Raw genomic sequence first — 24000 nt, 5'->3', positions numbered from 1 at the left:
TTTAATGAAGCTCTGAGTTAAAGAGTCGTAGAGTTTAATGAAGCTCTGAGTTAAAGAGTCGTAGAGTTTTACTGAAGCTCTGAGTTAAAGAGTCGTAGAGTTTTACTGAAGCTCTGAGTTAAAGAGCCGTAGAGTTTAATGAAGCTCTGAGTTAAAGAGTCGTAGAGTTTAATGAAGCTCTGAGTTAAAGAGCTGCGTTTTCAGGTGTTTATTAAAAGTGAGCTCTGAGCTCGACTGTCTAATAAAAGCTGAACTGAGCTCCACAGTTTAGAAGCAGAATAACTGAAAGAGTCTCTCCACGTTTTCTGTGTTTTACTGAAGGTGTTCAGAAGGTCAGAATCTGACCTAACAGATCCAGGCGGTCAGTGCAGTGTGTAAACGGGGTGATATGAGCTCTCTGTGTTGGTGCTGTGAGGATCCGTGCTGCTGCGTTCTGTACGGGTTCTAGAGGATGGACCGTTCTCTCCAGTAAAAAGGTCATTACAGTGATGAACTCTGCTGAACAAACACAGCAACGAGTTTCTCTGCGTCGCTCTGAGAGAGAAAAGACTGAACTTTAGTGATTTTCTCACATGATTAAAGCTGATTTAGTGACTGTTTACATGCAGATTAAACAGAGCTCAGAGTCTCAGATCACACCCAGGTTTCTACTGCTGAGTGATCAGAGTGACAGATGGTGAAGGTGTCAGTGAGGAGTGTATGACGTCTGAATCACGCTGTCCTGATCAGCTGCAGGGTGGAGCTGCTTTTATGTCACTGCTGAAATCAGGGCTGGGTGATACGGCACCAATATTACATCATGAAACTCTCAGGCATTTTCACGATACACGACATTTCACAATCACGATATTTAGTTTTTCTGAGATTTATTAAGTTGGAACAGACAAAATAGAACCTGTAGTGCCATATACAAAAGATGCTGTAATAACAATAATAATAATAATAATAATAATAATAACGTTCAACTGTTCAACTGCAATTATTTTTATTCAACATTTTACAAACTACACAGTGAAACAGTCCTAATTAAACTCACTTTGTAATGAACCATGTAGTTAATCAGTGTTCGATCTCAACAATACACTTACAAAAGTATCACAGTAGTGATGAAGCAGTAACGCTGACCAATCAGCTCTCAGTAGCAGTAACGCTGACCAATCAGCTCTCAGTAGCAGTAACGCTGACCAATCAGCGCTCAGTAGCAGTAACGCTGACCAATCAGCGCTCAGTAGCAGTAACGCTAACCAATCAGCTCTCAGTAGCAGTAACGCTGACCAATCAGCTCTCAGTAGCAGTAACGCTGACCAATCAGCGCTCAGTAGCAGTAATGCTAACCAATCAGCGCTCAGTAGCAGTAATGCTAACCAATCAGCTCTCAGTAGCAGTAACGCTGACCAATCAGCGCTCAGTAGCAGTAACGCTGACCAATCAGCGCTCAGTAGCAGTAACGCTGACCAATCAGCTCTCAGTAGCAGTAGCGCTGACCAATCAGCTCTCAGTAGCAGTAGCGCTGACCAATCAGCTCTCAGTAGCAGTAGCGCTGACCAATCAGCGCTCAGTAGCAGTAACGCTGACCAATCAGCGCTCAGTAGCAGTAACGCTAACCAATCAGCTCTCAGTAGCAGTAACGCTGACCAATCAGCTCTCAGTAGCAGTAGCGCTGACCAATCAGCGCTCAGTAGCAGTAACGCTAACCAATCAGCTCTCAGTAGCAGTAACGCTGACCAATCAGCTCTCAGTAGCAGTAGCGCTGACCAGTCAGCGCTCAGTAGCAGTAACGCTGACCAATCAGCGCTCAGTAGCAGTAACGCTAACCAATCAGCGCTCAGTAGCAGTAACGCTAACCAATCAGCGCTCAGTAGCAGTAACGCTGACCAATCAGCGCTCAGTAGCAGTAACGCTAACCAATCAGCTCTCAGTAGCAGTAACGCTAACCAATCAGCGCTCAGTAGCAGTAACGCTAACCAATCAGCGCTCAGTAGCAGTAACGCTGACCAATCAGCGCTCAGTAGCAGTAACGCTAACCAATCAGCTCTCAGTAGCAGTAACGCTAACCAATCAGCTCTCAGTAGCAGTAACGCTAACCAATCAGCTCTCAGTAGCAGTAACGCTGACCAATCAGCTCTCAGTAGCAGTAACGCTAACCAATCAGCGCTCAGTAGCAGTAACGCTGACCAATCAGCTCTCAGTAGCAGTAACGCTAACCAATCAGCTCTCAGTAGCAGTAACGCTAACCAATCAGCTCTCAGTAGCAGTAACGCTAACCAATCAGCTCTCAGTAGCAGTAAACGCTAACCAATCAGCTCTCAGTAGCAGTAACGCTGACCAATCAGCTCTCAGTAGCAGTAACGCTAACCAATCAGCGCTCAGTAGCAGTAACGCTAACCAATCAGCTCTCAGTAGCAGTAACGCTGACCAATCAGCTCTCAGTAGCAGTAACGCTAACCAATCAGCTCTCAGTAGCAGTAACGCTAACCAATCAGCGCTCAGTAGCAGTAACGCTGACCAATCAGCGCTCAGTAGCAGTAACGCTAACCAATCAGCGCTCAGTAGCAGTAACGCTAACCAATCAGCTCTCAGTAGCAGTAACGCTGACCAATCAGCTCTCAGTAGCAGTAAGCTAACCAATCAGCTCTCAGTAGCAGTAACGCTAACCAATCAGCGCTCAGTAGCAGTAACGCTGACCAATCAGCGCTCAGTAGCAGTAACGCTAACCAATCAGCGCTCAGTAGCAGTAACGCTGACCAATCAGCGCTCAGTAGCAGTAACGCTAACCAATCAGCGCTCAGTAGCAGTAACGCTGACCAATCAGCGCTCAGTAGCAGTAACGCTGACCAATCAGCGCTCAGTAGCAGTAACGCTGACCAATCAGCTCTCAGTAGCAGTAACGCTGACCAATCAGCGCTCAGTAGCAGTAACGCTGACCAATCAGCTCTCAGTAGCAGTAACGCTGACCAATCAGCGCTCAGTAGCAGTAACGCTGACCAATCAGCTCTCAGTAGCAGTAACGCTGGACCATCAGCGCTTAGTAGCAGTAACGCTGACCAATCAGCTCTCAGTAGCAGTAGCGCTGACCAATCAGCTCTCAGTAGCAGTAGCGCTGACCAATCAGCTCTCAGTAGCAGTAGCGCTGACCAATCAGCGCTCAGTAGCAGTAACGCTGACCAATCAGCGCTCAGTAGCAGTAACGCTAACCAATCAGCGCTCAGTAGCAGTAACGCTAACCAATCAGCACTCAGTATCAATAGGAGGTGTAGGAGGAGGTATGTTGTATACAATACTGTATAATATATATATATATATAGAGAGAGAGAGAGAAAGAGAGAGAGAGAGAAGCTTTAAAGAGGAAGCAGTTGTAATAATACAGCTGGAACTCGTTGAGTGTGTACAAGTTCAAAGAGTTTTACTGTGTACAAGAGTGTGTGTTAAAGTTCACCAGCCTGAGTGTGTGTGTGTGTGGTGTGTGTGAGTGTGAGTGTGTGTGTGTGTGTGTGTGTGTGTGAGTGTGTGTGAGTGTGTGTGTGTGGTGTGTGTGAGTGTGTGTGTGTGTGGTGTGTGTGTGAGTGTGTGTGTGTGTGTGTGGTGTGTGTGTGGTGTGAGTGTGTGTGTGTGTGGTGTGTGTGTGTGTGGTGTGTGTGAGTGTGTGTGTGTGTGTGTGTGGTGTGTGTGAGTGTGAGTGTGTGTGTGTGTGTGTGAGTGTGTGTGAGTGTGTGTGTGTGGTGTGTGTGAGTGTGTGTGTGTGTGGTGTGTGTGTGGTGTGTGTGTGTGTGTGTGGTGTGTGTGTGGTGTGAGTGTGTGTGTGTGTGTGTGTGTGTGTGTGTGTGTGTGTATGGTGTGTGTGTGTGGTGTGTGTGAGTGTGTGTGTGTGTGTGTGTGTGTGTGTGTGGTGTGTGTGTGTGTGGTGTGTGTGTGTGTGTATATATGTTACACTCTACTGCTATGAAACGCGAGTGCCTGAAGATGAGCTCGCTGTTAAGGGCGCAACTGCAAAAGCAGAGAGAGCTCAGCTTTATCGCTAACTAGTTAGCTGAGCTCAGAAAACACACACACACACACACACACACACACACACACACACCTCACACACACCACACACACACACACACACACACACACACACACACCACACACACCACACACACACACCACACACACACACACACACTCACACACTCACACACACACCACACACACACTCTCACACACACCACACACACACACCACACACACACACACACACTCTCACACACACACACACACACCACACTCACACACTCACACACACCACACACACACTCTCACACACACACACACCACACACACACTCTCACACACACACACACACACCACACTCACACACTCACACACACACACACTCTCTCACACACACACACCACACACACACTCTCACACACACACCACACACACACTCACACACACACACCACACACACCACACACACACACCACACACACACTCACACACACACACCACACACACACTCACACACACCACACACATTCTCACACACACACTCACACACACACCACACACACACACACACCACACACGAACTCACACACACACACCACACACACACCACACACACACACACACACACCACACACACACACTCACACACACACACACACACACACACCACACACACACTACCACACACACACACACCACACACACACACACACACTACGCCGCTTATCCTTCTGGGTGGCTCAGAAAATATATTTCTCCAACAAACTAACGCTGGAACCCAAACTAACGCTGGAACCCAAACTAACGCTGGAACCCTGTCCAGCGTTGTAGTATCAATTTTCCCACAAACACAGCTGCTCTCCACAGCAGGCAGGAACTCTCAGAAACTTGCTGGCGTTCCTCAGGGCTCAATTTTCGGCCCCTTGTTTTTCTACCCGTTCAAAGCCACAGGCTTCTGAGATCAGCGCAGCAGATTCTCTTTCCAGCAACACCAGTCCACCAAAAAATCACTTACACAGTTTTACAGAGCTGCATACATAAACCCACCAATTAGCACAGCGCTAACTGCATCTCTACATCAACACATCTGTTCTGTCCATTTTTTCCCAGCCTGCCTGTGTGTTGATCTGAGGGTGTGTTATTACACTTCATTACATGTTTGTGGTTATTACAGTACGACTCGACCAAGCTGAGCCTGCGACTCCTGAGGCCTGGCAGTCTTTACGTATCCTGGACTTTACACAGCATAAGAACTGGAATATGATCAATATCTTCTTTATTTCTATCTCTGCCTCTTGATTGTCTGTTTGTTCCTGTTTTGCTGATATGATAAAATACAAAACTCACAAAACTCCAGATGGGTTTGGTCCCAAATGACACTTTTTATAACCGTTTATGTATCAGCAGATACGAATACGAACAGTTTCGGCCCTCAGATCCCGTTTCGGTGCATCTGTGCTGCTTTATGAGCTAATCTGGCCCGTGTGTGCGGAGGCGTGTCGGAGCCGGTCTGCTGACGGACTCTGAGGGAGCTAAAGCGGTGAAAGCTTCAATAATCTGCAGCTTTACCCCAAACGCTCAACCACAGACCGCATTCATTCCCTCCTGCATTAATCACAGCAGATTAGCTGAGTTCTCCTAATCTACAGCGCAGGAATTCAGAGCCCTGCACACCCACAGAGCACGGCACGGCAGGCGAGCAGAGCTGCTACACTACTGCAACCAAACCGTTCACAGCCCATCTCATTACGTATTCCCTCTCCAGGCTCCGCCCACAAACGGGTTTCTCGCAGCTACTGGATTTGACAAGCTTTCAATTGTTTATGGTCGTTAACCCAATGGAACCGAGCGTCTCGCTCCCAGAACGGGTTTCAATCTGCCGCTGGCGGAGTTACAGTGCGTTCATGTTGACGTCGACACGAAGATCTCAGTGTGCAGAACAGCTGCAGCCATCAACTCTTAGCTTAGTACCTTCACTGTCCTGGCCAAACAGGCCGATTAGCCCACTGGTTTTCTAGCAGTGTTTACTTAGTAGCTGATACTGGTTACACTGTCGAAATCAGACGTTACACTGCAGTCAGTTTCACAGAATCGTACGCAGCCGAGCAGCACACAGGCTAAAAACGTTAGCATCAGCATCAGCTACTCAGATAAACACAACTCATGCTGACCTCTTAACGTTAGAGCACCCAACTTTTTTGTTTTAGTCCCGCAACCTGTCTAACGGAGGTATTTACTGTTGTCTGAACCCAACTGAAAATTAACGACTTTAGCTTAAAGTCAGCTTAATTAACTGTGATCATCTCAAGTAATTGTGATTTTTTTTTAATGCGATTAGGTGGATATGTGATAACTGTGACAGGCCTAGCTGCTCCTAATGACTACTTCCACGATCAACTAGTTGGTCCATTATGGTTTTGGTTAATTGATTAGTTGGTCCATTGTGGCTTCGATTAATCAATTAGTTGGTTCGTTGTGGCTTTGATTAATCAATTGGTTGGTTCGATGTGGCCTCGATTAATCGATTAGTTGGTCCATTGTGGCTTCGATTAATCAATTGGTTGGTTCGATGTGGCCTTGATTAATCAATTAGTTGGTCCATTGTGGCCTTGATTAATCGATTAGTTGGTCCATTGTGGCCTCGATTAATCGATTCATTGGGGACAGAAAACCTGCAGATGTTAGTCTGACAATGTTTCATTCAGGAAATGAAAAATGCGAGGATAAAAGGGTTATTTTTATCAATAAAAGGGCCTTTAATCAGTCACATCAATAGGTTTTCAGCACTCCTGAAAACTATGTTTCTGACGTGCAGAGAAAAAGACCACAAACACATCTTACAGCCCAGGACAGGCTGGTTTTCTGCTTTTCTCCTCTGAAGCTAAAGCAAAAATGAATGAAACAGCCCCTGTGTGGTGAGAACATCATGAAATATGCTATTATAGATCATAAACCAACAGTCAAACAGAGTTTTAATGAGTCTCAGTGACCCAAAGCCCCGATTCCATTCAACACAGCCGAGCTGGTCTGCGTGCATCAGCGTCCGATCGGCCCAGATGGGCGTGTAGTTTAGCCGAGCAGTTTAAACTAACAAACAGCAGCCGACCTTCAGCAGCGCTGCTGATTCTCTCTGCTACCCTGAAACACAGTCAGCTGCGCAGCAGACGGTGATGCGCTGTTTTTCTCTGGCCTGTGGTTTAAATACGATAGTGGAGTTTCTGCTGTGGACGCTGTGTTTATTCTCTCATATTCGTGCCTGCTGCCCGTGCTGCCCGCTGAGCTCGGAACCCGCCTTTACAGACGATGTTAAGGTGATGTTTCATATTTTTTTATGTTTTGATTTGTGTGAGAAGCTGTGCTACCATTCCTCTGTCTCATGGTGTCAGGCTGGATCTGAATATTAGACTATTCAGATTCAGATTAATACAGATTAATCAATAAAGGCGAACTGCAGAACTCTGTAATGTTTGGGGCGACTCGAGGCTTCGGTCCATAACGCAGCTTAACACTGAGAGAAGAAACTCCGCCTCTCCAGCACTAACAGCTAAAAACACAGCCCCACATTCAGCTCCTTCAACATAAAAGTCCTAAAACAGCCCAACAGAAACATTTCTTCTCTTTAAAAAGCTGAACTCACAGCAGAGAACGTCATGCTAACGTGGTGCTAGACAGCATGTTTTCCCAGCACGGCTGCAAACAGCGCCCCCTGGACCCTCACTAGGGCCGCAATCATGCCCTTCGTACCTTGAGTTAGACCCTCTCCGTGAAGCGCTGGGTAACCTGAGCATGCACTGTGCTGTCACCCCCCCAGCCCACCGCTAAGAGAGGCTAGCGGGCTGGTAGACGGAGCAAAGCTGCACTGTGAGGAAAGCAGCCAGACTGGAGATTCAGACTTACACTCTTCATTATCAATGTTATCAATAATTCATTATATGGGATCAATAACGTGGGTTAGTTGCTGCAACGCTGGTGCAGAATCGGAGCGTCTGTGAGCCGCTGTGTTTCCTATCACTGCACTCGAGATGCACAGCGCTTCATTGACTGCTGGGCGCTTATATATGACTTATATGCCTACTTATGTTTCCTTCTAAATATAAATCTACAGTTTTATCAGATCATGTTCTTCACACATCATATCAGCACTCAGAAACGGCCTCATTAACAGAGAACCGCAGGTTAAACAGCAGAAGTGGCCAAACTTTGCGTCAGCACTGAGGAGTTGCAGTGCAGTTAGCGCTCAGCGGTTCGAGGCTCTTTTCTGCATCAGCGGAATTTTCCTTCCACACTGTGAGCTCACAAACGACCACGATGACTAACGGGCGCGTCAGGATCAGAAACCCTGCAGAGGGACTGGAAACGTCCGCTCCACCAGAAACACCGCAGGGTTTCCATGACAACCCCACTGCTTCCCAAACCGCAAATATCAGTAAAGATCAATTATGATCAGTAAAGATCATTAAAGATCAGCCAGTCAGAGCGACGCGGCGTTAAAGCCTGATGTGGCTTTTCTCTGATTAGAAACGGCGTTTCAGCATGAATCACCTTCACCTCAACAACAGCAGAGCACCCTGAACTACACGCACAGCGGATTATACAGAGTACATACTCAATAATACACAGTACATACTCAATAATACAGAGTACATACTCAATAATACAGAGTACATACTCAATAATACAGAGTACATACTCAATAATACAGAGTACATACTCAATAATACAGAGTACACACTCAATAATACAGAGTACATACTCAATAATACAGAGTACATACTCAATAATACAGAGTACACACTCAATAATACAGAGTACACACTCAATAATACAGAGTACACACTCAATAATACAGAGTACATACTCAATAATACAGAGTACATACTCAATAATACAGAGTACACACTCAATAATACAGAGTACATACTCAATAATACAGAGTACATACTCAATAATACAGAGTACACACTCAATAATACAGAGTACATACTCAATAATACAGAGTACACACTCAATAATACACAGTACATACTCAATAATACAGAGTACATACTCAATAATACAGAGTACATACTCAATAATACACAGTACATACTCAATAATACAGAGTACACACTCAATAATACAGAGTACATACTCAATAATACAGAGTACACACTCAATAATACAGAGTACACACTCAATAATACAGAGTACACACTCAATAATACAGAGTACACACTCAATAATACAGAGTACACACTCAATAATACAGAGTACACACTCAATAATACAGAGTACACACTCAATAATACAGAGTACACACTCAATAATACAGAGTACACACTCAATAATAGTAAGTGGCATACTCAATAATACAGAGTACACACTCAATAATACAGAGTACACACTCAATAATACAGAGTACATACTCAATAATACAGAGTACATACTCAACAATACAGAGTACATACTCAATAATACAGAGTACATACTCAATAATACAGAGTACACACTCAATAATACAGAGTACACACTCAATAATACAGAGTACATACTCAACAATACAGAGTACACACTCAATAATACAGAGTACACACTCAATAATACAGAGTACATACTCAATAATACAGAGTACACACTCAATAATACAGAGTACACACTCAATAATACAGAGTACATACTCAATAATACAGAGTACATACTCAATAATACAGAGTACACACTCAATAATACAGAGTACATACTCAATAATACAGAGTACACACTCAATAATACAGAGTACATACTCAATAATACAGAGTACATACTCAATAATACAGAGTACATACTCAATAATAGTAAGTGGCATACTCAGATATTAGATATTGAATAATTCATAGTAGACACTGAATAATTCATAGTAGACACTGAATATTTTATAGTCGATCCTGAATAATTCATAGTAGACACTGAATAATTCATAGTAGATACTGAATAATTCATAGTAGATACTGAATAATTCATAGTAGACACTGAATAATCCATAGTAGATACTGAATAATTCATAGTCGATCCTGAATAATCCATAGTAGATACTGAATAATTTATAGTAGATACTGAATAATCCATAGTAGACACTGAATAATTTATAGTAGATACTGAATAATCCATAGTAGACACTGAATAATCCATAGTAGATACTGAATAATTCATAGTAGATACTGAATAATTCATAGTCGATCCTGAATAATTCATAGTAGATACTGAATAATTTATAGTAGATACTGAATAATTCATAGTCGTTCCTGAATAATCCATAGTAGACACTGAATAATTCATAGTCGATCCTGAACAATTCATAGTAGATACTGAATAATTTATAGTAGGTACTGAATAATTCATAGTCGATCCTGAATAATTCATAGTAGATACTGAATAATTTATAGTAGATACTGAATAATTTATAGTAGATACTGAATAATACAGAACAGATAATTAATAATTTATAGTAGACATTGAATAATTAATAGTCGATGCTGAATAATTCATAGTAAATGCTGAATAATTCATAGTAGACACTGAATAATTCATAGTAGGCACTGAATAATTCATAGTAGACACTGAATAATTCATAGTAGATACTGAATAATTCATAGTAGACACTGAATAATTTATAGTAGACACTGAATAATTCATAGTCGATCCTGAATAATTCATAGTAGACACTAAATAATTTATAGTAGATACTGAATAATACAGAACAGATAATTAATAATTTATAGTAGACATTGAATAATTAATAGTCGATGCTGAATAATTCATAGTAAATGCTGAATAATTCATAGTAGACACTGAATAATTCATAGTAGACATTGAATAATTCATAGTAAATGCTGAATAATTCATAGTAGACACTGAATAATTCATAGTAGACATTGAATAATTCATAGTAGACACTGAATAATTCATATTAGTTGCTGAATTCATGATCTTTTTAATGCTGCAGCTGTAGGTTGTCCGTCTCTGAGCGCCGTATTGAGGGTGATAAGGTGTGAGGTGTGATTTGTTCAGTCACTCCAGACGTTTAAAGGTCCCTCGTGATGAATTTATCTCTGATCAGACGCTCAGTCAGTGAGACTGTGCTGTAACGCTGACTCAGCAGCTCTGAGTGTCTCTAACTCAGTAACAGCACCGACACTGACATCACCACCTAACTCAGCACACAGAACCGAGCCGAGCCACAAACACCGGAACCACCAAACCCTCTCAGTGTATCTAACAAAAACACACTTATATATGTAAATGAGCTCCGTTCTGAATGGGCGGGGCTAAACGGCTGTGGGCTGAATACATAGCCGCTGTATATCTCACGGCACCAGCCCTCCGAATAACAACCTTTCCCACGTTACTGCAGTCAGAGCACATCCCCACTTTAACTTACCTCAATATACATATTTTACAAGTCTACTAACGTCTTTATTGGCTGCTCAATTCTTTTATCTGTAAATACTGTATCTGTGTGGATAAGTACATATATATATATATATATATATACATAATTAATTCCTTGTACTCCTGAAACCTGGTTTAAGCTGCTCTATTTACCAGTTTTTTGTGAATTATAAAAGAATATTGCTGAAGCCAAAATGTAAAAAAGTGATGGAAAAGGGTTTTTTTTGAATATCAATGACGTATCGAGCTGTGAGTCACATGATTCCGTGATTCCTAGACGGTCTGACTGCAGCACAGAGCTTTTTGAAACGCTGATCAGAGCTGGTTTGAAAACGTCTCTGCACAGTGAGCTCGAGAGCCGTCCGGTGTGTTTGTCTCTGGTGTCTCTGAGCTGCAAACAAAACGGCCAAAAAGACAGAAAACGGCTGTGAAGATGATTCAGCTAAAAACTAAACCCAGTTAAGCTCTCGGTCTCGCTTGTTTCGATGCCCCTGATCCCAGTAGCTACGCCACCTAAAGTTTCTTCACAGCACTGCAGTGGATGGAAACTCGACTCGACTCTCTTCTCCGCTGAAGGTTCGTAAAAGCACGTCTGAATGAAACCCCGGTCAGTGCTGCGTCCTGCAGTGATTCGGTCAGCGTGGTGACGATTTTTTCCTGATTTAGAGTATTTCTGTATTTTCATCTGTACTGAGGCAGATGGTGACAGACTGGTTGCGCAACATCTCACACCGCCAAACCACCCAGTCTGCAGTGAGAGACAGTTAAACAGAGCTTCAGAGGAAGGAAGGAACCCCCCCACCACGCCCCCCCCACTCTGACACTGAACAGCTAAAGCATGCAGCAGCGCAGACAGACGGCACTGAGTAACCGCTGACATCACCACGCAGTCGATCAGGTGACGATCAGTGAAACTGCTGAGTGCGTCAGACGGAGGACACGGCCGGGCGGGCCACTGCTGGAGACCCCATGAAGGTGCACAACGGGTGTGGACCAGGCTCGTAACCATGGGAACAGCATAACCCTTGAAATTAGTGTAGCACAACCGTTGAAACGAAAGTAGCCAACAAATATGTCCATAGTTACTCCACACGCCCGTCCATGGTTAGCATCCAGCGTAACTATGGACAAAAATGAGTGTGGACTGACCGCTGAAACAGATAACCACAGAAATGGGCGGAGCATAGCCACGTAAAGGGTGTTGCGTAACTATGGAGATGATTACAGCGTAAACAGGAACCTTTACTCAGTATCTGAGTCAGTATCTGCAATGAAATGTCCAGTAACTACAGTGGACGTCATGTGTGAGCCTGGAGTTTAAGTGGGTGAAGTGATGAAGACATGGCAACCCACAGCTCCCTCAGCGCTACAGAAGAGCCGAGAGTTAAAGCAGTGATTCCTACAGAGAATCTGCTCAGACAAAACACAGCCAACCAGCAGGCTTCATTCACACTCTGTACTACAGCCAGCCGGACAGACACTGACCACAACAAGCACCCATAACAAACACTGACCACAACAAACACTGACCATAACAAACACTGACCACAGTACCACTAACCATAACAAACACTGACCACAACAGACACTGACCACAACAAACACTGACCATAACAAACACTGACCACAGTAACACTGACTATAACAAACTAACACTGACCATAACAGACACTGACCACAGTAACACTGACCAAAACAAACACTGACCACAGTAACACTGACTATAACAAACAAACACTTACCACAGTAACACTGACCACAAGTAACACTGACCATAACAAACACTGACCACAGTACCACTAACCATAACAAACAAACACTGACCACAACAAACACTGACCACAGTAACACTGACTATAACAAACAAACACTGACCACAACAAACACTGACCATAACAAACAAACACTGACCATAACAAACACTGACTATAAAAAACACTGACTATAACAGACGAACACTGACCATAACAAACAAACACTGGCCATAACAAATACTGACCATAAAAGACAAACACTGACCATAACAAACACTGACCACAGTATCACTGACCATAACAAACACTGACCACAACAAACACTGACTATAACAGATGAACACTGACCATAACAAATACTGACCATAACAGACAAACATTGAACATAACAAACACTGACTACAACAGACAAACCCTGACCATGACAGACAAACACTGACTATGACAGACACTGACCATAACAAACACTGACCATGACAGACACTGACCATAACTTTAATAAGACTCTATATTAAATCAGATTAAATGAACACTGATGAACTAAATGAATACAGTAGTGAGTCCAGTTTAGCTAATTTTGCTCCAGTTAATCACCTGGATCTTTAGTTCGGACACAAACATTCACATTAACTGAACTCAGCCTTGGAGTGAAGCGTCTCTGAGAGCTGGACTGTTAACACAGCGGTCAGTTTGTACGTCAAAAGGTGAGTGACCCTCCGAGAGGACGAAGGAGAAAAACAAAAACATTTCAAAGTCCAGTCTAAACTGGCCCAGATCTCTGGGCAGCTTTTTGTCTGCTGGACGTTCAGCATTCGGTCCTTCAGCAAAGACAGACCGGCGCGTTTGATCTGGTCATCATGTTGATTTAACAGCTGGCAGATGTGACACTTCATGGCTGCTTTAACACGCTAGAAAACAATCCCACCTTAACTCGCTGACCACACAGGATGTTTGTGAGCGGTCAGTCCAGGAGTGACGCCAACAGATATGTAGTTTAACTCCTTAAAAGCAGCGCTGGACTGTCTTTGTTTACTAAACTGCCTGAGTGGACTTTTCTGGACAGTTTAAAGGCCATCTGCTTTATTAATCCCTCACAGACACAGCAAATCAACAACAACAACAACAACAACAACAATCCACCCCCCCTCTACACCATATGGCCCATATGGGTACTACCATGGCTGAACATGTTAAGGCTGGACGGTCAGTGGTCTGTGAGGACTGTGCTGAAAGTAAGTGGAAGGTCAGCCTGAGGGCTAAACTCTGAATTCCTGCTGTCCTCCAGGGGCTCCGCTGCTCTGAAGGCAGGAGGGGAAAACACACTTCTGACAACACTCGGACAGTTAGTGGACAACAGGAGGAGAAGAAGGAGAAGAAGGAGAAGGAGGAGAAGGAGAGATGGTGGACAGATCAGAGATGGTTAGTCATGTTCTCAGAACGTACCTGCCTCAGTAACAGAAACACAGCCGGGCTGGAGCGGCTGGAGTGGTCAGTCGGTGTCTCTGTGGTCAGAACTCAGTTGTCCAGCTCTGTAGTCCAAGTTCATGAGCAGCAGCAGAAGTAAAAGCAGGAGTAAAAACGCTTTTCCCGCAGCTCCCGATCTCCTCCTCCTTTCTCCAATCCTTCTGCTCCTTTTCCTCTCCTCTCTCAGTAGCAGCATGTCCTCCTTCTGCTCCTCCGTCCGGCTCCCTCCGCTCCTCCGCACCGTCGCTCCGCTCTGCTCTCCATTCTCCTCCACTCAGCGCTAATCCACCAGAGACTAATCTGGCCCGCAGCGCGCATGCGCGCACTCTCCCGGCGTCAGAGCGGCGTCAGCGCAGTGACGTCAGCGGCCTTTTCACCCACCACTCGCTTTTGTTTGTTTTCCACGTTTGTAAAAGTAATAATACGAAACAATAACAAATAGATAACCGTCAGACCTGTTAAAAATGTTTATTATTATTAATAATAATCATAATAATAATAAGAAGAAGAATGATCTATTTATTATTTACACTGTTGGTTTATAACCGTAAATCATGCCGCTGGACGCTAAGCAGGTCATCACTTCGACTATTAAATTATTTCAGAAATGTTAAAATGTGATATTTTTTTTTAAATATTATTTGGAGTAAATACTTTATTACTGATTTATTTTAACATACAAATTTGTCGTTGAATTTAGCTCCTAATTAAAGACTTCCGGTAGCCAAAATAGTGTTTTTGATTTTAGACAATAAGTATTATTGTATGTTTATATTTAATATTCTAGCCATTCGTTCTGCTCTGCTACAGCTCCAGTCTGCACATCGTGAAGCGTCTCCTTAGCTGTATTACACCGTCTACTACACGTTTATTACAGCAGCATAAACACACTTACGTCCCTGAGCTGAAGAGCATCTCAGTGAGTGTGTGAATGGGAAGCGTCTGATTACTGGATCGGATCTGCGTCAGTCTGAGTGTCACTGTGCCGTGAGGCTCTCTGACTCTGTTGAAGCTGAAGGTGGAGGATGTTAAAGGTTAATAATGTCCTGCAGTTCAGCTGCTGCTTTACTGAGTCAGCAAATCCGGAGTTTATTACACTCAGAGAAACTTTACTGAACAACCTGTCTTTATTACTACTCACCCCACCCCGTACAGCTCCATTAATGTTATAGACTGATATTACTGTTATATATGCTGCAGTACATCAGAGAGGAATCGACTGTTTACTCATTAACATCTCACTCATTTCTGAGTTTAGTCTCATTCCATTGTGTTGGTTCAGCATTAATTATTCAGTATCTACTATGAATTATTCATATTATGCTGATTCTCCTGAGTTTGTCTGTGTGGTTTAGTGGTTTAGTGGTTTAGTGGATTAGTAGATTAGTGGATCAGTGATTTTACCCACGTTGCACCCGTTAAACTGCAGATACGGCAGTTTCTCTGCAGCAGCTCTTCTGCTTCTGTCCAAGTAAATAAAGAAAGTAAACATTTGCTTTAAGGTTGCATAACGTACTCTGCAGCTCTCAGAGGCTGACGGAGGTCCGGCCCTGCGGCCTGTAGACCCTCAGCAAACACACACTGATCTAACGAACAACCCACAGACTCGGGACACAGGAGACAAACAGGGTTACAGTGAGTTCATCAGCAGAGCAGCTTTACAGGTGTTTAACCATCAACACCCAGCACTATTTCATACTAAAGCCCCAGCACAGCGTCTGACCTCCTGAGCCAGACCGTTACATCAGCAGGGCTGTGAATATCTTCATACTTCTGCTTCAGCCCAACGTTTACTGGGGACTGCAGAGGGCATTAACTGACCTCTGCCCCCTGACCACTACCTAGGAATCACCCTTTATTTGGTTTGATCTCAAACGCCACAGGCAGCACTAACTGACCACAGAGAATCATAAAGTACCCTATTCTGCATATTCATGAACTGTGAAGTCAGCTGACCCTCCCGCTCCTCACACACTCCTCATCGCTCTACTGGAGTAACGGTACAGCTGATAGGATGGTGCTCATTTACAAACACTCAGTTTTTGGGTGCAGGAGGGAGAGCGGTCACTCTCTACGTTCTGTTACTGTAAGTGATTATTCAAATAGCCAGACCACATCAAAATGGCTCTAATTGGTGAGGTGATTTATTACCGACTCGTCTGAAATTTGTGTTTATTACAGCTCTGGACTCAAACAGAAAGGAGCAGCTTTCCCGACACTGACTGGAGGCAGTGTGGATGATGAGACGGTCATTTTCATTCCACAGTTTGTTCAGTAGTGTAACCAGCACCCAACAAACACACAACACTGTCAGAACCATGTCGACTCTCTTACAGTGCTGCTACAACATAGTCAAAAGGTGGCGCTGTTTACATTGTCTGAATAAGGCTGTCGTAACCTCATTACTGAGTAATGTTGCTGTACGGTGTTGTGGCTACTTACTGGCAACTCAATGGAGATTCATTCACAATGTAATGGAACCAGTGAGGATTCTAGGAGGCCGTGTCAACGTTACCACTACGCTGTCACAATATGGTCAGATAACATTCTGAGAATTACATTTCAATGTTGGGGGCACCAAAACAAGAGCTGGCCACAACGTAACAGTGTCTGCTGGGTGGTGCTGTTTATGCTGTCTGAACAAGGCTGTCACAACCTCGTCACTCAGTACCGTTGTGGTGTTGTGGCTACTTATTGGCAAATTAGAAGATTATTATAACACAGTTATGCTGTAATAATGTGGTGACAGAATGTTGTTTTGGTGCCCACAACACTTTCACAACGTTGAAATGTAATTCTCAGAAAGTTGTGATGTCATCTGACAACACTGTGACAGCGCAGCGGTAACGCTGTCAGTACGCTGTCGGCCTCCTACACTGCAAAACATGGTATTTTGTCAAGTAAAATAGTCTTAAATGTAGTCGATAAACCTCATATTCCTCCTGTTGAGATCGCTGTAAACTTCATTTAAGATTATTTACCTCATTTCTAGACTTGTGTACTTGTTTTAAGTGATTTTATTAAATCTCACTATGTTGGAAGATAATTGTGCTTGTTGTAAAAAAGAGCTTGAAACCAGTAAAATTATCTGCCAGTATAATGAGATAATTTTACTAAATAAAATGACCCAAAACAAGTAAAAATGTCTGGAGCCAGATGACCTTATAATAAGAACACAACCATCTCAGAATGGGAAATATTGGTTAAATCGACTGGATTTGAGATCATTTCTCTTGACCAGGCGCCATTTTTTGCAGTGTAGATTACGTTGTGAATTGAACTCCATGGAATTTTGCTGAGTTGACTATAAGTAGTCGTAACACTGAACAGCAACGTCACTGAATGAGGTTGTGACAATGTTGTTCAGACAATGTAAACAGCGCCACCTCTTGACAACATTGTGACAATGCAGTGTGTTTGCTGGGATGATGGGACTGACGAAGGATTCTAGGATCTGTGGCAGCGAACTGACAATGTTGTCACTGTGTTGTCACTGTGCTGTCACAGTGTTGTCACTGTGTTGTCACTGTGCTGTCACAGTGTTGTCACTGTGTTGTCACTGTGCTGTCACAGTGTTGTCACTGTGTTGTCACTGTGTTGTCACTGTGTTGTCACTGTGCTGTCACAGTGTTGTCACTGTGTTGTCACTGTGTTGTCACTGTGCTGTCACAGTGTTGTCAGATAAGGTCACACCTTTCTAAAGAATTTCATTTCAACCTTGTGGCAATGCTGTGGGCACCAAAACAACAGGTGGTCACAACATAACCATGTTTGCTGGGCGGTGAGGCAGTAACAAAATGTGCAAGCTAAATTTGTTATCTGGCTAATTTTGGTGTCATTATGTGTGTAAAAGTGATCAATATGTAAGAAATGCAGGTTCTGATGTTCTTAAAATGTGAACTGGCTCTAATAAACCGTTCTCTGATTTAACTGAACCAGAGAATCTGATCAGCCTCTGTTTAATCACGGTGCTGAATCCGCCGATAACCGAGACCCCAACAGCCTCTCACGCTGCCTGTAGGGCACCTGTACCCCCCAGTCAAGGAAGACAGCATGTCAGTATAACGTTTATACAGCTCATATTCAGATCAAGTTTACAGTTAACAATATGAGGCTGAAGTTTGCTTCATTTTCCCGTTCCACCTTAAATGGTGCAGCTGGCTTTATAACTGCTGCACCATTTAAGGTGGAACGGGAAAATTTGAACAAGAAGCTGGAGGTTTAGAAGCCGATTTCAGCTTTGTGTTAATGATATATATCTAAAGATTCATCTCATTTCAGTGTTCGGACAGCTTTCTTATTGTTAGAACTGTTTTCAGGTATTGTTTGGTTTCATTAACAGATCAAACTAAATAGCTTTTAATTTGAATATTTACATTTATGAATATGTTTTTGCACCGTGACCCAGAAGGATAAGCGGTTTAGATGATGGATGGATGGAATATGTTTTTGCCAGCAATAAAATAAGACTGATTATACAGTGTTTACCTGCCTTGATAGTGGAGATCTTCATGAAAACCAACAGCTCATGTTCAAAACAAAGAGAAAAGTTACTCTCAGCTTCCTGTACAAGATCCAAAATCAGCAAAACACTCTCAGGATTTAAACCACGGAAAGAGCAGCTACGTCTGTATCATCCTCACATCCTCACAAAAAGCTTTAAGGGGTAAAAGTTCTGTAAAATTTAAAAGACACTTCTTTCACTTTATTAAGTATTTTGAGGGCAAATTCCAAATATTCCTTCAGTTAAGGTCACTCATACAGTGGTTCTAACAAGACAGTACATGTGGAACCAAGACTGCTTCCTTCTGAAACAAAGCCTGTACTCTGCAGTTACTAATCTGCTCACGAAGACAAAAACATATCTGTCCAATATCAGTGACTGCAGGGTCTGAAGGCAGTAAGGCTGGATGAAGTCCGATCATGCTTTTAAACAGCTTCGTAACACCTGATGGGGCGGCATCAATAACAATAGCAAAGTCTCTAGGAGGGAGCAGTGAACTAGACGGCTGTAACCAATCAGAGTGTGTCGTTAAAAACCATCAGAATTAAATCATTGAGTGTGTTTACATGCATTTAATAATCTGATAACTGCAGAAAATCAGATTGTGATTCAGTGTGCGGCCATTTTCTCTGGAGCTTTTAATCTGTTTTGGAAACTCCTGTTTTTTAACATACTTTACTTTGACTTCCTCCTTCATCATGCAAGTGAATTATCTAATATCTTATCTTCTCATATGTATGTATATATATATATATATATATATATATGTGTGTGTGTGTGTGTGTGTATATGTATGTATGTATATGTATCACTGCTGTCAGAACAAAACCTCGTATCTCCAAAATGAGAACTTTACAAGAGAAGGAAAAAACCTACTTCACTTATAATGTTAGTCAATGGAGCCAGACTTCCCATGTCATTTTTGGCCATTTCTGTTGGTCCACTGAGCATGAAATTTACCCACAATGTAAAGGGTAACAGGTGTTTTTCAAATTATGTCAAGCGATATGTATATATACTTAATAACACTTTTAACTGGAAATAAAAAAGATGAAGAGAGGGGGGTCTCAAACCAAACGTCTGAGACCCCTTATTCATGCACACATATTATTTTACTTTATTTATTTGCATAAAACTAAGCAAATGTTTCTAATTCAGTGCTTAGGAACTTTATTCTACTTTCCTCCTCAGTTCTCCGGTGCGTCCACAAGGTGGCAGTGTTCACCAAATAAAGCACATTTAGTCAGAGCAGGCATTTTTCAAACTGTTTTTGTCTCTTTGATTTATATAAAAACAAAACTATTGAATTAAAAGGACGATAAAAAAAATCAAAACGATGACATCATAAATGCACCAATAACTCGGTACTGAAGTATTTAATGAAATTCTGTGATGAATGAACTGAATGTAATGTTGCTCTGGCTCCTCTGAGCTGCAGGGTTCCTGATGTTTCTGCTAAATTCAGTTCAATTCACTTTTCTGCTTGAATGTAAACTGTAAATTTCTTTGAATGTATTTGCATATTAATGAGCTCATCTCTGGCGTAAATAAATTTCTGTTTCTTTTTGACTGTCGAGTCGAGGCACAGGAAACAGGAAGTAAAACCACAGAAAGTGATCATATCACACCCAAACTCTTCTTACCTCTCTGCATTTTTCAAACTGTTATTACAAACTCAGAGTACATGATGATGAAGGTGGACGCTGTGGTCACTCAAGAGCACGAAGTCCACCTCAGACAGGACAAAACAAGGCCACGAACTCCACAGACGGCTCCGGATTCTTTATTTTTATTGTCTCTTTAGATTTCAGTCATGCAGTACAGAACTTTACACTGGTGACGTTCCAGAAATGAAATTTTCATAAGTGTGAATCAGTTACAGCGCGTTTTCCAGAGCTGCGTCAAACTTCAGTGAGAAACAAAAACACTTTTCAGTGGTGAATCACTATTAAAGTGAGAATTTGATCCAAAACTAGACTTAAACCACTGTTCAAAAGCCTGGAATCACTGTTTTCAACAATTAAAACCAATATTGTAAATATAATATATAAAATGATGTTAATCTGATGCGCTTCATGATCATTTATAGTGTAAATTATTTCAAAAATGGTCAGAAGTGATGATAAAACATGACAGAAAAGACTATAAACAGATTATTACAGCATATTATCAATCAAGGAATAATGTTTTTATCAAATCGACTGAAATATTGAATAAAACATCTAAAAATAAATTTTGATACACTGTACATTTTATTATCCTTCAACAAAACACCAAAAATGATTAATATAACGGGTGATTCCAAACTTTTGAACAGCTGTGTTCTCCACATATAAGAACTTTGACAGCCTGTTGGAGCATTTATAATACAGAGATGTGATTAAAGCGATAGTTCAGCAAAACAATCTAATTCCTCCAGCCACCAGACTCCTCATATAATCAATCAGCCGAGACGTGTTTGGAGTCTGAAGTTAGCTTCTTTAGTTTTAGCACTGGAGCTACGAGGCTAATGAAGCTAACGGGTAATGGGGGCTCATATCCCACCAATTAGCATCCCACGCTCAATTTAAACTGTGTGGAGTTGTTCGGTGTCTCTAATAGTCTTGATGATGTGGTCTCTGACGCTGTTTGACTCTCTGTTAACTATAAACAGGGACTGAATTACGTTGCGATTGTTTTTGCTGAACTGTCGCTTTAACGCGTGTTCTTCTTCTCTAAACGGGTTCAGAGTAGGTTTTGTGGAGCACTCGAGGCTTCTCTCCGTTCTCCCTCTCTCCCTCTCCTTCTCTGTTGTGTATGTCCGTCTCTCTGATGCTGCCCCTAGTGGCCGGAAATCCGCCGTCCCCCAGAGACGGCACCCGCATGGCCGGAGCCGACGCCCTCCGATCTGAAACAGAGGCTGACGTTAGAGAGAGAATGTTCTGGAACGCAGCACTGTTGCTGTTATTGTGATTAAAACATGTTATACAGAATTACTAGAAAGCAAAAAGCATTAGCGCGTTAGCATGAACGTGTGACCTGCTAGCTTCCCTGCCTGATCAAAATCCGCTCATAGCTGACTGTGAAGGACTGTCATCTCACTGTTCTCCTCACGGGGGCACATTAGCTGACTGTGGGTGGCGCTGGTGTGTGGTGTGATGTGATTTTGGAGGGAACGTAGCTGTTCAGTCATCAGCTGGCGTTAGCGAACTTTTTTACCCAATTTTCTCCCCAGTTTAGTAATTTAGGTCTCCCTCTATCATGCAATGCTACCATGCTGGGAGGTTGAAGGCCAGAACGTTCTTCCTCCATTTAAAACTGCTGTAGCTCAACGTCACTGTAGCTCAACACGCTAGGAGGAGAGTGTTAACTGCTAATTCTGTCAGCTAACAGACTCCCAAACTGACTAGCATCACAACAAGTGATCTGGGATCGAACATTCAACCTCACAGTGACGGGATGTGTGCTTAGACAGTTTTGCCATTCAGAGCCCTGAGTTTGTTTTCCGAAATGAATGAATGTCCTGAAACTGTTAGAATGGAAAGGTTTTCATTAGAAAGATGAGACCACAGTCTACTGTTTACTACTCGCTTACGCTACCAAGGTTCATGAATCTGTGAGGTTAAAGTTCACCTCAACGCCAACTGAGCCCAAAGCGTATTGCTTTACACGTAAGTGCTGGATCTGCATCCAGGGAATGCTGGTGTGACCGGTCGAATGAACAAACAAAAGGAGAAAAATTAGCTAACTTGATAGTTCAGCTTTCCCTGCTAGGTAAGCTTTCGCTTGGTGGTTAGCTTCCGCTTGGTCGTTAGTTTTCGCTTGGTGGTTAGCTTTCGCTTGGTGGCCTTCTCTCTGTAAGTTTCTCTGACTTGAACACAAAGAGACTGAACAGAGTTTAGTTAAAGCTGTGTGGGCGGGACAAACCTTATCACCCTTGAGACTGGTGAGGATATTGCTTAGGTACACATTACCAAGATTAGGACCACCCACTTTACAGCAAAAGAGAAGAATTTTAGCAAAATACATCAGCCATTTAGTGGATATTGTGAAATTATTAACAGGACATGCTTTGCACATGTATATTGTGGCCCACAAGAGCAAGATTATCATATTTCGAAAGAAAACAGGGATTTAGGTTCTCTGGTTCTTTGGTGTTTTTGGCCAAACTTCGTCTTTAACTGACCACTAACGGCAGCAGTGTGAGAAACGAACCTCCGGGGCCGATGGGGTGCATCAGTCGGGTCATCTGGACGTTCCAGTGTTTAACACTCGTGCTGGCCTGTCGCTGCTTCCTCTGGGCCGCCTGAGAAGATACACAGATATTTCATTAAATACCAAGTCCAAAAGTATTCAGACCCATTTAGCTACTTCAAGGTCACTCAGTACTGACAGCTTAATTTCTATGGAAAAGCACTGACTAATAGAATAGGACACTCTGGAGCAGCAACACATAAGGTGTCCATGTCCAATGCTGAGTGTGGGCTAGAGGGATATAAAGCCCCCCAGCATTGGGCTGTGGAGCAGTGGAACTTCTCTGGGATGACTTGGAGTAATGAAGATCCACTGAACTCATCCGGGATGAGTTGGAGTGAGTTTGGGATTATAGTGAACCTCTTTGGAATGGATTGAAATGATGAATCTCCACTGAACTCCTTTGGGAGATAATTCTAAAAGGCCAGACCACCGTAGGAGAACAGAGAAAGGACCCAGAGACTGAGGAAGACCCTCACCGCGATGTCCTGGTCCACCCTGTGTCGGGTGGCGCGGATGTTCTCCAGCTGTTTGTGAGCCTCTTCCAGAGCGTGAGCTTTCTCCTCCATGTCCCTCCTCAGCTCCCTCTTCTCCTTCTGCATCTGCTCCAGGAGCTCCTCCTGCTCCTCCTGCAGAGACAGCAGA

The 24000-nt window shown here is 42.9% G+C and overlaps 2 protein-coding genes across 3 annotated transcripts in view; both read right to left on the bottom strand.

Moving 5' to 3' along the window:
* Nucleotides 1–14882, bottom strand: part of pparda (peroxisome proliferator-activated receptor delta a) — a 39701-nt gene extending 24819 nt beyond the window's left edge. The window contains exon 1 of one of the 2 annotated variants that reach the window (XM_036559453.1): nt 14602–14882. The gene's annotated coding sequence lies outside the window, so the exon portion shown is untranslated. Of the gene's footprint in view, nt 1–14597 lie in introns of both variants that reach the window. The other variant, XM_036559452.1, reaches the window with a different exon arrangement.
* A 6003-nt stretch (nt 14883–20885) lies between these two features.
* Nucleotides 20886–24000, bottom strand: part of def6b (DEF6 guanine nucleotide exchange factor b) — a 13268-nt gene continuing 10153 nt past the window's right edge. Inside the window, exons 9-11 of the mRNA XM_036559942.1 lie at nt 23835–24000; nt 23317–23407; nt 20886–22009 (exon numbers count right to left, since the gene is read on the bottom strand). The exon at nt 23835–24000 is cut by the window's right edge and continues 33 nt beyond it. Coding sequence (XP_036415835.1) covers nt 21837–22009; nt 23317–23407; nt 23835–24000 — 430 coding nt within the window. The 3' untranslated portion in view covers nt 20886–21836. The remainder of the gene's footprint in view (nt 22010–23316; nt 23408–23834) is intronic.

The sequence above is a fragment of the Colossoma macropomum genome, unplaced genomic scaffold (genome assembly GCF_904425465.1).
Source record: "Colossoma macropomum unplaced genomic scaffold, Colossoma_macropomum, whole genome shotgun sequence".
Classification (NCBI taxonomy): domain Eukaryota; kingdom Metazoa; phylum Chordata; class Actinopteri; order Characiformes; family Serrasalmidae; genus Colossoma; species Colossoma macropomum.
This window is presented reverse-complemented; position numbering and strand designations above follow the sequence as displayed.